This window comes from Cetorhinus maximus, chromosome 21 (genome assembly GCF_964194155.1).
Source record: "Cetorhinus maximus chromosome 21, sCetMax3.hap1.1, whole genome shotgun sequence".
NCBI lineage: Eukaryota > Metazoa > Chordata > Chondrichthyes > Lamniformes > Cetorhinidae > Cetorhinus > Cetorhinus maximus.
In genome coordinates, this window is record NC_135899.1 from 85,478,816 (window position 1) to 85,496,786 (window position 17,971).

The 17,971-nt window shown below is 42.1% G+C and overlaps 1 protein-coding gene across 4 annotated transcripts in view; it reads right to left on the reverse strand.

Annotated features, from left to right (window-relative positions):
• Positions 1-17,971, reverse strand: part of ptprub (protein tyrosine phosphatase receptor type Ub) — a 769,916-nt gene that overhangs the window by 362,754 nt on the left and 389,191 nt on the right. For 3 of the 4 annotated variants that reach the window (XM_078567337.1, XM_078567336.1, XM_078567334.1), the window contains exons 5-6: positions 8,942-9,065; positions 5,109-5,275 (exon numbers count right to left, since the gene is read on the reverse strand). In XM_078567337.1, coding sequence (XP_078423463.1) covers positions 5,109-5,275; positions 8,942-9,065 — 291 coding nt within the window. Of the gene's footprint in view, positions 1-5,108; positions 5,287-8,941; positions 9,066-17,971 lie in introns of all 4 variants that reach the window. The other variant, XM_078567333.1, reaches the window with a different exon arrangement.

Below are 17,971 nucleotides of genomic sequence, written 5' to 3' on the forward strand. Positions count from 1 at the left end.
CAACATCAGAAAGCATGTTGAATTTGTAAATGTTCTATCCAATAATGCAAAAACAAAGCTCCACCTTACATAGTACCAGTGATAGTAAAACTTATCATGGGACAACGGAACCATTTCATTTGTTTCTCTCACCTTGAAGGAACTAAAGTAGGCTTGTTCGAAAGTTCACATGTGGATACAATGAAACAACCTTGAGGCCCCATTACTAGTATAAGTGAATTGTTACTTAAATGGATTTTGATATATGAAATTTGCTGGATCTATGATTATTGATTCATCCAGACATAATACTGATTTTAGCTAAATAATGCAGATATAACCTACAGCAGTTAATCATCCTCACAGCTCCTCGACATTATTCATAACATCTCACAAGACATTGTCACCACCAAAATGTCATGCTTGTGTCATGGAGATATTAATGTCTATAATGTTAATGGAAATTATTTTAAAATTGGAATTGTAGTAGGGTCTGTGTGTATGTCTGTGTGTAGCTTAACTGGATTAAAACGAGCTAGTCTGGGTGCTTTGATGTATAGTAGTTTGAGATATTAATTAGATAAATGCAAGTTAGAAGGTAAAGAGGACATTTGCATTTGTTGAATAAGCCTTTCAAGAGAACGGGTAAAACCTTGCACCTAACTAGGAAACACCAAGCAATGCGTTTATATTACTAGTAAAATTGGTGGAATGAAAGGATTATTGTTAAGAGAGATAAAATTAAAAACCTAGTAATACAATGGAAATATACATTCAAAGGGAAAGCTAGAGGAGTTTGTGTGTGCGAGTCAGAGACATGTAACATCTAACCAGCCTGTAAGCCTACAACTGTCTGCAAAGGAACCAAATTGCAAGGGACCTCATTTTGAATTCGTAAGGTCAAATGTGCTTTGCCTGGTGTCTGTTTCAAGTGTATGGGTTATGGTTGCCTTGGTAAAGATTTACTTTAGTGATTAATCTGGGGATTTGTTTAGGAGTTATTATGGTAGTAATTTGTAGACATGTGTATGTGTTTAAATTTATTGTTATATTTATAAATGTTTAATTTAGTTTTATGTAAAAAACCTCAAGGCGATTTTATTACTGAATTCAGAGCTGCATCTCAAACATACCAATTGAAAATATAGTTCAGTTGTTCAAGTTTCCCTCTGGGATTTAAACAACTCAGCCTTTACCAACTGCTGTGTCATAACACTTGTCCTTATAAACAGTGATTATTGATTTTCAGGAAAAGACCTTGGTTGTTAAAGTGATACAATCACTGCTTGGTATTTATTCACTTAGGAAGCTCCTAGTTCCCCCTCTAGTGTCTGGGTGACTAGACCACAATGACACTTGCTGAGATAGGATTTCATCAACAGCAGTAAATCCTTTAGTACCTCAGCCAAGTGACTATTCTTCATGCGTAAGCACCAGTGGTGGCTGTGAATGGAATATTTGACTATAGAAAGCAAGGGTGATCCTGTCTCCACCTGACATTAGCAGTACCCACCAGTCACTAGGTAGTGTTCAGGATTTGGAACTCAGGATTATATTTGACCTCCTAATCCAAAGTAACAGAGGCCAATGTAGTTCCCATTCAGTGAAATTTTAAAGAATGACATTTTATTCAATATGAAGCCAATTTTTCATGGTGCCCCATAAGGTAACAGTCACAGAATCTTAAACAGTTTTTTGTGACGTATACAATGGTAAAGACAGGATTGAGATCTAGGAGCCTGAATTTCCTCTGGTGCTAATCCCAGTGGCTATACTTGGGCTGTTCCCAATGGTCCCTTCCAGAGCTGACCCTGGTGGTGGGTGCGAGCACTACTTCAGGCACTTCTCAGATGCTTATCATGCACGCTGGTAACTCTGGCCTGCGTCGTTGCATTTCTCAGGCTCCATAGGCCAGCCATGTTCTCAGTTGGGGGTGGTGGGGGGTGGGGGGATCTTGGCCCTTAGCCTTGGTAGAGACCCTATCATTGATGCCTGTGTACACGTGGCGGCACTACTACAATGTGATCACTGCCAGGCTCAGGAGCGGTAACTCCGAGGTTAAAGAGTCCTCACCTCTTGCTCCACCCTTTGACTATCATTCACCTTGTAAGAGGTAGTCAGAGGTTTCACCCCTTACAAAGCAAAGAGGAAACAAGGCAGACCAGAAACAACAAGGCCCCTCCAATTTTGCTAGGTACACAGTTAGAGAATGGATGGTTTTATTTTTGCCCATCTCTAATTGTCCTTGAGAAGGTAGTGGTGAGCCATCTTCTCGAACCGCTGTAGTCCATGTGGTGTCAGTACACCCACAGTACTGTTGGGAAGGAAGTTTCAGGATCTTAACCCAGCGACAGTGAGGGAATGACAATGTAGTGTGTGTGGCTTGAAGGGGAAATTGCAAGTGATGTCCGCCTGCATCTGTTGTCCTCGTCTTTCTAGGTGGTAGAGGTCATGGGTTTGGAAGATGCTGTTGAAGGCGCCTTGGTGAGTTGCTGCAGTGCATCTTGTAGATGGTACAACTACTACCACTGTACATTGGTGGTGGAGGGAGTGAATGTTGAAAATGGTGGATGAGGTGCCAACCAAGCAGGCTGATTTGTCCTGGATGGTATACAGCTTCTTGAGTTTTCTTGGAGCTGCCTCATCCAGGCAAGTGGAGTCCAGGCATGTATGCTTGGCTAGGAGCCAGGCATCTGTTTGAATAAATGAACACCTGATCTCCAGTGGAAACATTGTTTGAATGACAACACATGCTCTCTGATCTCTGAAGAAAATTTCAGTTAAGTAGATTCGAGTGTTTGTGGTTTATGAAACTTCAAAGGGCCTGGATGACTGACACTTCTATTAGCTTTCAGTCCAGAGCTGTTTCTCCATAGGGGAAATTTATCAATTAAATATATTTTTTCACAGTTTTTTTTTTTACACATCCCACTTTACACTGTGATGTTCATTGGTTCTAGAAAGTTTACAATGGGTCAACGGTCACGGAAGTACCAGAGCATGGCATGAGGGCATTCGGGGACATGCTCAGTTTGGATTCCACCAGAGCTACTCAGCTCTTGACTTCATTACAGCCTTGTTGTAACATGGACAAAAGAGTTGAACTCAAGAGGTAAGGTTAGAGTGACTGGCCTCGAGATCAAGGCAACACTTGACTGAGTGTGGCATCAAGGAGCCCTAGCAAAACTGAAGTCAATGGGAATCAGGGAGAAAATTCTCCACTTGTTAGAGTCATATCTGGCACAAAGGAAGACGGTTGTGGTTGTTGGAGGTCAATCATCTCAGTCCCAGGACATTGCTACAGGAGTTCCTCAAGGTAGTGTCCTAGGCCCAACCATTTTCAGCTCCTTCATCAATGACTTTCCCTCCATTTTAAGTCAGAAATGAGGATGTTTGCGGATGATTGCACAATGTTTAGCACCATTCACGACTCCTCAGATACTGAAGCAGTCTGTGTCCGTAAGCAGCAAGAACTGGACAACATTCAGGCTTGGGCTGTTAAGTGGCAGGTAACATTCATGCCACACAAGTGCCAGGCAATTACCATCTCCAATAAGAGAGAATCTAACCATCTCCCCTTGACATTCAATGGCATTGCCACCACTGGGGGTTACCAATGACCAGAAACTGAACTGGACCAGCCACAGAAATACTGTGGCTACAAAGGCATGTCAGAGGCTGGGATGTCCGCAGAAAGTAACTCACCTCCTGACTCCCAAAAGCCTGTCCGCCATCTACAAGGCACAAGTCAGGAGTGTAATGGAATACCCTCCACTTGCCTGGATGAGTGCAATTCCAACAACACTCAAGAAACTTGACACTGTCCAGAACAAAGCAGCCTGCTTGTTTGGCACCCCATCAACCGCCTTCACCATTCATTCCCTCCACTACCAACGCATAGTAGCAGCAGTGTGTACCATCTATCTGTCAGCAGTCCCTTCCAAACCCACGACTCTACCACCTAGAAGGAAAAGGATAGCAGATGAATGGGAACACCATGACCTGCAAGTTCCCCTCCAAGTCACACATCATCCTGACTTGGAGCTAAATCGCCATTCTTTCACTGGATTGAAATCCTGGAACTCCCTTCCCAACAGTACTGTGGATGTTCCTGCAACACATGGACTGAAGCAGTTCAAGAAGGCATCACACCACCACCTTCTCAAGGGCAACTAGGCATGGGCAATAAATGCTGGCCTAGCCAGCGATGCCCACATCATGTGAAGAAATAAAAAGTGGGTGGGTGGAAGGGCACAGCCTGACATGGGGGCATGAAAGGGCATAGAGGTGGGTGGGGGGGCTTGGGGTGGCATGAATGGGGCATGGGGAGTGTTTGGAGGGTGAAGGGGGTGTCAAGGGTGAGGACTGGAGGGCCTTTGTGTTTTTTTTCCACTGAGACAAGTCCCACTCCACCAAGGCAACCCTTTTACACAGCCAGCCCTGCATTTGGCAGTCCCTGTGGCTGCCTCTGCATTTCCTCCTGGGTCCCCTGGCCCGACTCCAGCCTGCACCCTGCCCCTGCCTTGGCGGGCACTTTCTCCTAAGGCTGGCAGGCCGAGCCAGTAATTTTACCAACTCCCCCTACCCGCCTCAAGGATGAAAATCCAGGCCAATAGATCAGTTAAATGCAACAAAAGGCACTGACTGACTTTTGCCCACTTAAATGAAATCATCGGTTGTAATAAACGAACATTAAATATTTATATATTTACAAAGTGCTTTATCATGCTCCTGGAATGTTATAAAGCAATCCATTATGTTTGGTGAACAATGATTGCTATTTAGACAGCAGAAAATAAATACAAATTTAATAAAATACTGCTCAGTTTTAATGCTGAGGACAACAGCGGGTCAGGGGAGTGAGGTTTGGGAGTGGCGCAAATATGCCAATAGGAAGGAATAAGAGCTGAAAGAGATCTGCAGACCAAAGGTTGGTAAGAGACCTGCCCTGATAAGCTGACAAGTGACATTCCCTGACACAGGGTAAAAGGCTCTGTGCTCAGTTCAACTGCAGAAGAGGAGTCATGGAACTGGGACAAGAACTGATTGGAAAGGAATTGGATGTTAACAGTTATGTGTCAATCTGACACCAGTGTATTGTGCAGGGGAACCTCGAACAGCAACGTTACCTTTGACGATCAGCTCAGCAAAGTTAGATACTCCGGAACCTCTCACAGATCGACTCACACATCGATACAGATCCTGGTCTTTCTTCGTCACCTCATGTAGTTTAAATGTTGCCAGGATACGCTTGGGGCTGGTGCATTTTAGCAGGGCTACTGGGATGGTGAAGCCTCTGTGCTGCCTCTGTGAACAAAATTAATGCGATCATGTTCAAATATAACAGCGGCTTTGAGAAGAAAAGTTGCAAAAAGTTAGTTTAATCAGGAGGCCGCTCAAACCACACATTTTGACCCAATGCAAAGCAGTTTTGCATTGACGTAAATTGAACGGTATATTTTGGATGTAATGTCGCCCAAAGTGCAATTAGGCGAGAGGCGTAAGCTTCATACTGGTACAATCATAGAATCTTTAAGCACCAAAGAAGGCCATTTCACCCAGTTTCTGATATTATGGAGAAGAGGCATCCATTTGGCAGTCTGGGAACTTTTTAAGGGAGTAGTTACGCTACTGTCAGTGTGGATGGGAAGATGCTAGTATTGGAGTAGAAGCAGAAATAATTTGACTCCCCATTGCACTGGAAACTGAAAATGAAACCTCCCCCTGCCCCAAAGAAAATCCCCAGCCACATCGCCAATGTGGTCTTCAGCCTTGTAATTTTGTGATATCAGAATACTACAGGTATTACAAACCTACTTCAGAATGAGGAAGTAAAAACTGATTTGTTACAGGCTGCACAAATGCAGCCTTATAAATGTCAACCATGGCTCAGTCAATAGCACTCTAGCTGGAGTCAGAACATCGTGGGTTCAAGCTCCAATCCAGAGACTTGAGACAAAATCCAGATTTACACTTCATCTTCCTCACTAGATGTTAAACCAAGGTATAAGTTAAAGATCCCATTGCACTACTTTGAAGAAGCACGAGGGAGTTCTCCACTGTGTTCTGGCAAATGTTATCCTCCTACAACAACACTATCATTGTCACACTGCTGATTGCAGAACCTTGCTATGCACAAACTGGCTGTTGCATTTCCTACACCACAAGAGTGACTACACTTCAAAAGTACTTCATTGGCTGTAAAGTACTTTGGGATGTCAAGATCTTTAAGGTGCTATAGCAATGGAAGTCTTTTTCTTCATTTGTCTCTTTCTTCTTTGAACAATTTTTTAATGTGAGCAGGGAGCTGTCTATCCCAGGGGTTCAATGACTGTACTAACAGGCACAGCTCTCTGTTGGGTTCACATCATTGATTAACCAGTTGAGCAGGTGTCAGGTTCAAACAGGTACAAGAACTCCCTAAAGCTTTTACCAAGAACAATCTAACTTACCATTTTCTTATATTGTTACAGCTGTTTACTGACAAGAAAACATTATTAATTGCTTTATTATTTATACTCGAACAGCTGTTACATGCTTCATTTAGTCAGTGTGAGTTTAAATCAACAGACTCACAAATGGTAATCATTTAGACTAAATCAACTTAGCAAGCTGAGCAACAGCGTAATCTTTCTTAATCACATATTTCTCCCAAGTTCATTAAAGGCCCAGAAAATGGATTTTAACCACGCAACAGAACAGGGTTAGAAAAATTAGAGCTATTGTCAAGCTGAGGTCAGAGAAAGCAGGGCTAACATCAACCTGGGGTTAGAGACTGAGCAGGTTTTAACATAAATGTGGGGCCAGAGGGCAAGAATAACATGTTTGGGAAAGGGCTGACTGAAGCCTGGTTGTGAGAGCAGAGTTAAAGGCAGAATGAGGCTGCAGTGAGCAATATTAACAGGGATCAAGGAAACAGCACAGCCAGCAGCACTGTGTTTTTGGAGAAAGCCAGCCTACCAGCAGCGGCCAGAGTTAGCTGGGCTTGCATCACTGTGAGCTCTGAGAAAGCAGGTCAGACAGCAAATTCATAAATTCCAGGTCTGAGCAAAGATCGGGTGAAGCTGCTTTGTACAAGTGTTTCTCAATGAAGTATATGTTGGTGTTTTTTCTAACTCCTGCTTATTCATCATATTATTTAATATTTTTTCTTTTTCAAGCAGCTACCTAATTCTCTTTACAAAGTCTCAGCTTTAACAAATATGTGGTGAAAAATTTAACATCCTATAACCTCTCCTTTTATTTTTTTTGAGATTGTCCTAAATTAACATCTCAACAATGAACAATCCACCACAACTGTCCTTATCATGATCTTTTATAATCCTGAAGACCTCTATCAGATCATCCTTTAACCTTCACAACTCTTGTCTCCCTTTGTAACTATAATCGCTTATCCTTGGTAATAGCCTAATGAACCTATGTTGTACCTTTTCCATTGCTTTTATGCATTTCCTGCAATAACCAAAGCCAAAGGAAAAAAAAACTTGTATTTATATCAAGTCCTTCATCCCCCTCATGACATCCCAAAGTGTTATACAGTCAAATAAGCACATTTGCAGTGTAATTATTGTTGTAATGTAGGAAGCCAAGACACAACTATGGCCTGACGTCTTGTACATGTTCAATATTACTTTCTTACTTTTGTATGCCACATCTTTGAATACAAAACTAAAAATGATCAAGATGGCTGGCACAACACCATACCGAAAGTGTCTGTTGTCTAGCTAATAAAGAAACTGAGATTTGTGATGACAGCTACTGAAAGCTATTACCTGAGTATGAGAACATTGGCTGATATATCCAGGGTTTGCCTACCATGGTCTCATTGCAAAGACGTGAACAACTACTGCTGAAATGCTACACCGTGCTCAAAGGAGTAGGGTGTGTGTCCATGCGATGGTCAACAGGATGGTGCAATGCACTCACCTTTTCATGATGAGTTGTGCTGTTCAGCATACATTTGTGAGGAGTTCTGCATAACTATTGCCCACCTAGCCTGGGCTCAAAGCTGTGCTATTTACTTGTTTGACAATCATCTGATCACTATTTAATTGTGAGAGATAGGCAGAATTAAAGAACAGCTGTCTGAAGAATGGAAGCTTGGAACCAAGTCAATTATCCAAGGCAGGTTTAGTAATCTGATGCCCAAGTTAAAGGGATCTGTAGTATATTAGAGCACAGTGGATAAAAACCAACCAGTTTTATTCACTATTGGAATCAGGAGGCATATACCTGTCACTGGAGGCTGGGGCTCTTCCCTCCAACTCTAGATAGCCTTGCAGGACAATGACTTAATGGGTTATGTGGTCCTAGTTGTACAAGCAGCACAAAGCTGACTGTATTGCTCTACATTAACCGGCATGGACTCCGTGTGCCAAATGGCCTTATTTCATGTCATAACTACCCTGACTTTATAAAGCTTATTAGTGATCAACCATTGCAAGTTGTGTGGTTTTACTTGGCTAAACTCCAGCAGCAACATTGCACACAAAGCTCGATTCTGCTGACTTGTTTTTAACTAAGTCTAACACAATTGAAACAAATGATTGCATTAATTCAAGGTCTTTCACAGGGGTTGGTGAATGGAGAACATGCTGCAGTTTCTATTTCATTTTAGGAGAGGTTGCAATGGATGTTCCTCTAAAAGTGAATCCTTAAATGTTAAAACCATAACTGTTTCGCTCAGAAGGAAAGAGATCCCTTTCTTGCCTCCTGCAACATTAACAGGTAATGAAATATCTTTCTCATTTCACAGCAACTAAAGGTTAGTAAAACAGAAATTTACAATAAGTGTAGTTAACCACTGGAGATGTTAACCATTGATGTCTCTTTGACATATTTTATACTTCCACCTTTTACTGTGATCCACAAAATATGTGGAGATTGAAGGGACAAGGCAAGGCCAATGCAAAATTTATATTTTACATTTGATCGTGAAAGGTTTGATGACCGAAAAATTGACTTTCTTACCTGCAGCAAGAGTCTTTGCGTGTCGGCCATTCGCCCAGCTGCCACACACTGGAATGTTGCATTCTGCCCAGAATTCGTCTCCACATCTCCAAGCCGCAGAAAGTGCGGAGTTTTATCTGCAAACATGAATAGTGGATGTTCATGCTTTCATTGAAAACTCTTCATTGACAATTAGGACAGTGACCAAAAAGCATGTCCAGTTTAGAATTGGTTAAGCCACTTCTGGACTGAGATGCTGAGAAATTTGTTAAATGTAAAGTAGACGACATAATGTAGATTTTCATTCTTTCTTCTGTACACTGTACACATGAGAGGTTCATTATGAAGGCTGTGAAGGTTTTCAATTAAATTCTAATCAAAAGCAAAGCAAATATTAAAATTCAAGCAATAATCCCTCCCTCATGTCCAGTTTTAAAGTTGGTAAATGTAGTAAGCCAATCCCCAATGCTATGTGCCAACACGTGGTTCTCGCACGATTCTTTACAGGTGCAGTACGTAAAAAAGTCAGTGAGAGATTTATAGAAAAAAGCCTCAGACAATTTAGTCTTTAATTTACCTCCTTTTGGGAAAGAAACCTTGGTTTTGCTTAGCATCTCCCTGGTGACCAAGATAACATTTGGAACTCAAAACCATATCCTTAGAACCTGTGACCTAACCACGACACTTACTGAGACCATCCTTGCAGGCCTCACTCTATCTTCTCTTCTCTATTTGTTTGCTAAATTAAAATGGAAATCGAGGTACCAGCTAAACTAAACGAAAAAAGATTAACAATATTTGAAATAATTGAAACATTTAGAAATGAGGATGAGCTGATGGCACAGTGGATTAGTGCCTATGACAGGGACAGTAGGTTGTGGGTTACATTGGAACATACAAACATGGAAAAAGGCACCAAGGATGGTCTCAAAGCTTGAAAAACACAATGGGTTATTTGGTTTCTCTCAGAATTTTACAGCAGAGGAGGAGGATATTTAGCTCATCTCATTGGTAGGTATCCGGGCTCGCTAAAACAAAAACACCCTCCAAAACTCATTCCTTGAAATATAATCCATATCATTCAGTCTTTTTTTTTGCCTGTGTCTCTCCAGTTCGTTCTTAAACTTGCTGTCATGAATTCCTTTACAATGCCCATGATCCAGAAGGCAACTTCCTGATCCCTCAACTATTTCAGAACACAAGTAATACCAGCCACTTTACCAGTGAGAAGGAGCAAGAAAAATAAAACAGGTTCACCCTGGACCACTCTGGAGATCCTTCTAATTATTCAGTGCAGTAAACCTAACACCTACCTATCACAAGATAGACAGTGGGCTATCCAGAATTTTCTGGAATGGAAATCAGATATCCAAATATATTAACAGAATAAAGTCTGAATTTTCCCATTGCTGTGCATTAATTGTGATGTGTAAATGTCACTTATCAGGGTACTTATATCACCAATGAAGCCAACATCACAACTCAAGCCTTGATCTCCAACCTCTCCTTGCCCCATATTATTTTGCTGAATGTCAGGTTTTGTACTTGGCAAAAGATGGCATCCCAAGATTACAGACAGAAAAGTTTGGGAAGAGCAGGGGGAAAATAATATCCATTAAAAAATGCTTGTTATAGTCATGTAACATTCACCACCTAAATTCAGAGCTTGGCTATCAAAGAAGCACAGCAACAAACAACATTGAACATAATTGGCTTGACCACAGACATGATACTGTTAAATAAATTGCATAAGCACTAGGAGTGACTAATATTGTGAAGTCTTTGACAGTAGGGTTGTGCTGATTATTCATTTATAACAGATTATGTATTTTGACAAGAATTTAAATAATTGATCAATCAACTTATCACTCAGCCAGCTGTTAAGAGCACATCACAGCATTCCACAGGCAAAGTTTTGACGCATTTTGATTTGTGAACATGATGATATTTGGCACAGATTTGGCCTATTTTCACTAGGGTCCATGTACACAAACAGCAAAGTTTTTAGTGAGGTTAATTCCAATTGAAAGCAATGTATTTCCAGGAGCATGAGCTACAATAACACAATGACCAGAGAGTTGTTGAGAGATAGTCTAACTTAAGAAAACCTGGGATGGAAGCAGAACTTACAACAGCATTTGAAAGACAAATTGATGGGTACTTGAGGAATAAAAATTTTAAAATGATATAGAAAAAAAGGAAGGATTTGGGAATAAGTGGACGCACTTCCAAAGTGTTGGCAATAGAAACATTGGCAAATGACCTCTCCCTGTGCTGGAAAATTCTATGATCATGATTCTATGGATCAGAGAATAATTGCCTTCTGTGGCATTTCATTGGGTTTTACAGGGGTCAGAAAGATTACATGACCAATCCTTGATCTGTGTTGAGCAAGTTAGCTATGTTCGGCTGGGGAGCAAAATTAAGCAATGTTAAGCATAGTCAAAAAAAAAAACACTGACACTCCAACTAGCTTCACAAAGAAAACCTCACAAATGATGGGCCACCTTCCTCAGGCAAAATACAAGAAGGCTGCCTACATGAGTAGGCACATTTAGCAGATGACGGGACAATGGCAGGGGCAAGTAATGACTAGTTTCACAATGCCCCTCTGCTGGCATGGACCCTTAGTAACATCAAAGCTATTTCATGTATAACCTTCTCACCAACATGTATCCAGCTGCAGTGAATCTCTGCAGCGGAGCTTTGTAAAATGATCATATAATGTAGAATGCAAAGGTTTGAAACACAATGTAATGATGTAGCAGCTAGATAGATTATTTCTCTACTTTCTATGTAAAAGCAGGCAGCACACAAGAGCCCAACTATTAATCCCCTACCCCAGAGAACTTATAGAAGAAATCGGTACTTCATCATCAAAATATGCCAATGACCTCTCTCGGTCCAAAGGGTCAATCAGAATGTTCAGTATATTGTGAAGTCTATCTCAGACACTGCACCTGTTACCCTCTCTTGCTACCAACCAATTACACGCTATGACTTATCTTCTGACTATTTCAGGCATCTGCAGACAAATACTACTGTGCTAATTAGAGGCCAGTTGTCGATGGAACAGCAACTTTTCCTTTAGAATTATCATTGCATAACAGAATAATAAACAGCAGATGAAAAGCACTGGCATAAATCAAGAAATAAAGACAATACTGGGGAACCAAGAAAGATTAAAATTATCACATGATTAGTTTAAGCTTTTGGGGCTATTAGTAAATTTGAAGGTGTGGATGCAATTTGTCATGAGAAATTTGCATTTGTGAACATGCTGAAATTTGACCATGCAAATTAGTCACAAAAACCAAGTCAACAGCTATCATGTTCATTGCAGCAAACCCTATAATACTGTAAGTGCTTAATTTGCAAAAGAAGAAACATATAATAAAGGACGAACCTGGTGATTATAATCAAAGACAGGGGTTAGATATTTCAGCCTGATTATAACAGCAGCATTGAGACCAGCCTTCACTGCTAAATTTATAGAAATGTACATCTGTAAAGAACAATAGTTTACATTAAATTTTAAACCGTACTTCAGTTCCTTCAATCATGAAGAATCCGAATTAGCCCAAGGTTTTTGCCATTAACATTAAATTTTAACATTAAATTTATTATTCCAAAAATTGTTAATTGCTTCATTCCAATCCTCCATCCAATATTCTTTAAAAGTTAGTTCAGCCATCTTGTCTCTGTTGGCTTTCTCTAATTCAGCTCCAATCTTCACCTATTCTAATCGATCTATCCCCTTAATTTATTCAAAATGGTATCCCATCACAATGGTTCAGGCTCTATAAACTGCTCAATGTTCAGTTAACTGCAAATAATTAAATTTATCAAAAAAAGACTGCGGGGAATACTTTGGTAGGTTGAAATAATGGTGTTGGAAGAAGAATGAAAAGAACTAGGAAAATACCACTTAAACACTGGCATAGTGGCTAACTTCTTCAACGACAGGGAATCTATTTTCTCTTGCAGTGATGATGGTGTACCAGTGAAGCATGTGACCACCATAGGCAGACTTCACTTGACAGAAATCTATCTAAGGTCCATTCTATCAGAAATAGGTATCTCTAGTCAAAGAATCTGTGCATTGCTTTTAAACCTTTGCCTTCAGAGCAGATTTTCAAACCCCTTGGGAATGTTTATAAGCTGCTGCTTGTATTTTTGAGGAGGGGGGGAATTACCATTCTCAGTTAAATTGGACCATTTTGTGTTGAGTGCAGCCAGAGCTTTAAATGTTCTAAAGCCATATTGCTGGAAAGAGTGAGCTCATAGGCATATCTTTCAACTGCCAAGTAATAACAAAATGGAGATAAATATATTTGTAAAGCCTTATAACCCACTTCCTATTCAAAGGAGCATCACAGTTTTATTCTGTGATAGTAATACCATTAAATCTCCAGGCCATGCTAACCATCCATTTCACTCCTCCTTGATGCCTTTAAAATCCAAGACTGACTCATTTTCCAATTTTCCATTCAGTAGAGGATATCACAGCAATATAATTTCATAACTTCCCACTCATCCCAGAAGATCAGAGATTCTAAAGTACATTTACTTCTGTGGGCTGTCAAACTTTCTCAATGAGCCAAATGAATGAGGGCCCGGGTCTCAAGGAGCAACTGTCATCCTTTCTTGAGGACTTCATTAATTTTTATTAAATCAATCAAACAGACTATTTCCATGGTTCAGTAAATAAATCGAGTATCAGGAGTGCTCAGAGACCTTTGAAAGACTGTAAGCCAATTACTGGGGATGATTTATATTTGAGGGGTTTCCTTCCAATTAATGGAAATCCTGAGTACAGCTGACATATCATTGCTCTCTCTGTTCACTGTTGCTATGCCCTCCTTCCCTTATCATCTCCACTGCCACCTCCGCCTCACATCCATTGATATCTCTGCTAAAACCCCATAGCAATATATTAAAAGAAACTGCAAAGAGAAAGGTCCTTTCTACAGGTCCTCACCACAGCGGAAATGATCAGAAGATACCAGAAAGTCTGCTTTCCTGAGAGTTGAGAGCTTTTACAGCATTTGACAGAAATGAACCTTGTTCAATTCCACCAGAACCTTTTAACCAATTTATTAAAAATAACACACAGAGAAATTTCTAGCCTACAACAGAGTGAAATGAGAAAATCAGATGAAAATCTGCTATCAGCATTAAATATAGATCCTAAAGCATATTCTTAATCTGAGGACAGTAAAAAGATTCCTAGTCCTATCTGCCTCCTTTTCACCATAAACGTCCAACCTCTCTACACCTCCAACCTTCACCAGGACAGCCTGCAGCCTTGAACAAAGGCCCAACCAGTCCCTACCCACCACCTGGCTGAACATGTTCTTACATCGAACAGGTTCACCTTCAACCCCTGTGGCTCAGTTCATAGCACCCTTGCCTTTGAATCAGAGGGTTGTGGGTTCATGTCCCACTCCCGGGAACCAAGAACTGTGATTGTACTCAAAAAGAGTTGAAATCTGTGACTGTTGATAACTCGAAAGAGTTTCAACCCCTCCAAATAAAAGGTTTTGCTATACAAATCTGGATAAGTCCTGGTTATGCCTGCCTTTTCATGGGATATATGGAATATTTCTTGTTCCAGTCCTACTCGGGTTCTCTCCCTTGCCTCTTTTTCCAATACGTCAATTACTGCGTCAGTGCCAGTCCCTCTTTCCAAGAACTGGAAAACTTCATTGGCTTTTCTTCAATTTCCACTTCTACCTTCACATGGTCCACATCCAACTATTCTCTTCCCTCCTTCGACATCTCTGTCACCATTTCTAGGGATAAGCTGCCAACCAATATCTACTACACGCCCAGCTACTCCCACAGCTATCTGGATTACACTTCTTTCCACCTTGCTACCTCTGAGGATTCCATATTCCATTCTCGTAGTAGCTCGGTCTCTGTCACATGTGTCCTGACCAATGCTTCCGTTATGTCCTCCTCTTACCTCAGTGAGGATTCCCCTCCACTGTACTTGACAGGAACCTCAACCTTTTCAGTCCTATTTCCCGCGCTTCTGCTCATACCCTTTTCCCTCCCTCCCAGAATCACAATTGATTCCCTTTGTCCTCACATTCCACTCCATCAGCCTCCACATTCAATGGATCCTCCTCCACAACTGTCTCCATGTCCACCACCAAATTCATCCTCCACTCCCCTACTGGCATTCTAAAGGGGCTATTTTCTCTAATGACATCCAGGTCCACACTTACAACACCTGCTCTTCTTCCCACAGAAACCTACCCATGGAAGCACAAGAGAAGCAAAACCTGCCTATTCACATCTTCCCTTTGCTGTTGCCCTTCCCCAGACCCTATACTTGAAAGGTTGCAGAACTGAAACATTAACTGTATTTTGCTTTCCACAGATGCTGCCTGACCTGCAGTGTATTTCCAGAATTTTCTGTTTATATCTCATAATAAGAGTGTTATCGAAAAGAGGTGAGCATGATCATTTTAAGGGAAGTGATGGCGTAGTGGTATTGTCACTGGACTAGTAATCCAGGGACCCAGGGTAATGCTCTAGGGACCGGGATTCAAATCCTGCCACGGCAGATGGTGGAATTTGAATTCAATAAAAATCTGGAATTAAAAGTCTAATGATCACCATGGAAATAATGTCGATTGTTGTAAAAACCCATTTGGTTCACTAATGTCCTTTAGGGAAGGAAATCTCTCATCCTTACCAATTCCGGCCTACATGTGACTCCAGACCCACAGCAATGTGGTTGACTCTTAAATGCCCTCTGAAATGGCCTAGCAAGCCATTCAGTTGTATCAAGCTGCTACAAAGCCTAAAAAAAAAGGAATGACAGATCACCTGGCATCGACCTAGGCACTGGAAACAACAACGGCAAACTCAGCCCTGTCGACCCTGCAAAGTCCTCCCTACTAACATCTGGGGGGTAATGCCAAAATTGGGAGAGCTGTCTCACAGACTAGTCAAGCAACAGCCTGGTATAGTCATCCTCACAGAATCACATCTTACAGATAATATCCCAAACACCACCATCAGCTTCACTGGGTATGTCCTGTCCCACTGACAGGACAGACCCAGCAGAAATGGTAGCACAGTGGCACACAGTTGGGAGGGAGTTGCCCTGGGGGTCCTCAACATTCACTCCGGACCCCATGAAATCTCCTCGATTCAGGTCAAACATGGGCAAGGAAACCTCCCGCTGACTACCACGTACCACCCTCCCTCAGCTGATGAATCAGTGCTCCTCCATGTTGAGCACCACTTAGAGGAAGCGCAGAGGGTGGCAAGGGTGCAGAATGTGCTCTTGGGGGGGGAACTTCAATGTCCATCATCAAGAATGGCTCAGGAACACTATTACTGACCAAGCTAGCCAAGTCCTAAACGACATAGCTGCTAGACTGGGTCTGTGGCAGGTGGTGAGGGAACCAAGAAGGAAAAACATACTTCACCTCATCCTCACCAACCTGCCTACCGCAGATACATCTATCCATGACAGTATCAGTAGGAGTGACCACCACACAGTTGTTGTGGAGACGAAGTCCCGCCTTCACATTGAGGATACCCGCCATTGTGTTAGGTGGCACTACCACCAGGCCAAAAGGGATAGATTTCGAACGGATCCGGCAATCAAGACTGGGCATTCATAAGGCATTGTGGGCCATCAGCAGCAGCACTGTACTCGAACACAATCCGGAACCTCATGGCCCAGCATATCCCCCACTCTACTATTACCATCATGCTAGGGGATCAACCCTGGTTCAATGAAGGAGGGCATGCCAGGAGCAGCATCAGGCATACCCAAAAATGAGGTGTCAACTCGTGAAGCTATAACACAGGATTACTTGCGTGCCTATCAGCATAAGCAGCAAGTGATAGACAGGGCTAAGCAATCCCACAACCAAAGTTCAGATCTAAGGTCTGCAGTCCTGCCACATCCAGTCATGAATGGTGTTGCACAATTAAACAATTCACTGGAGGAGGAGGCTCCATAAATATTCCCATCCTCAATGATGAAGGAGCCCATCACATCAGTGCAAAAGATAAGGCTGATGCATTTGCTACAATCTTCAGCCAGAAGTGCCGAGTGGATGATCCATCTCGGCCTCCTCCAGAGCTTCTTGAGTGTTGTTGGAGCTGTACTCATCCAGATAAGTGGGGAGTATTCCATCACACACATGACTTGTGCCTTGCAGATGGTGGACATGCTTTGGGGAGTAAGGAGGTGAGTTACTCGTTGCACGATTCCTAACCTCTGACCTGCTCTTGTAGGCACAGTATTTATGTGGCTAGTTAAGTTCAGTTTCTGGTCAATGGTAACCCCAAGGGTGTTGATAGTGGCATCACAACATCACAGATGCCAGTCTTCAGCCAATTCGATTCACTCCACATGATATCAAGAAACGGCTGAAGGCACTGGATGCTGCAGAAGCTATGGGCCCTGACAATATTCCAGCAATAGTACTGAAGATTTGTGCTCTAGAACTTGCTGTGCCCCTAGCCAAGCTGTCCCAGTACAGCTGCAACACTGGCATCTATCCAGCTATGTGGAAAAATGCCCAGGTGTGTCCTGTACACAAAAAGCAGGACAAGTCCAACCCAGCCAATTATTGCCCCCCATCAGTCTACTCTCCATCATCAGTAAAGTAATGGAAGGGGTCATCAACAGTTCTATCAAGCAGCACTTGCTTAGCAATAGCCTGCTCACTGATGCCCAGTTTGGGTTCCGCCAGGGCCACTCAGCTCCTGACCTCATTACAGCCTTGGTTCAACTATGGACAAAAGAGCTGAACACCCGAGGTGAGAATGACTGCCCTTGACATCAAGGCAGCATTTGACCAAGTGTGGCATCAAGGAGCCCGAGCAAAACTGGAGTCAATGGGAATCAGGGGGAAAACTGTCCGCTGGTTGGAGTCACACCTGGCACAAAGGAAGGTGGTTGTGGTTGATGGAGGTCAGTCATCAGTGCAGGAGTTTCTCAGGGTAATGTCCTAGGCGCAACCATCTTTAGCTGCTTTATCAATGACCTTCCTTCTATCATAAGGTC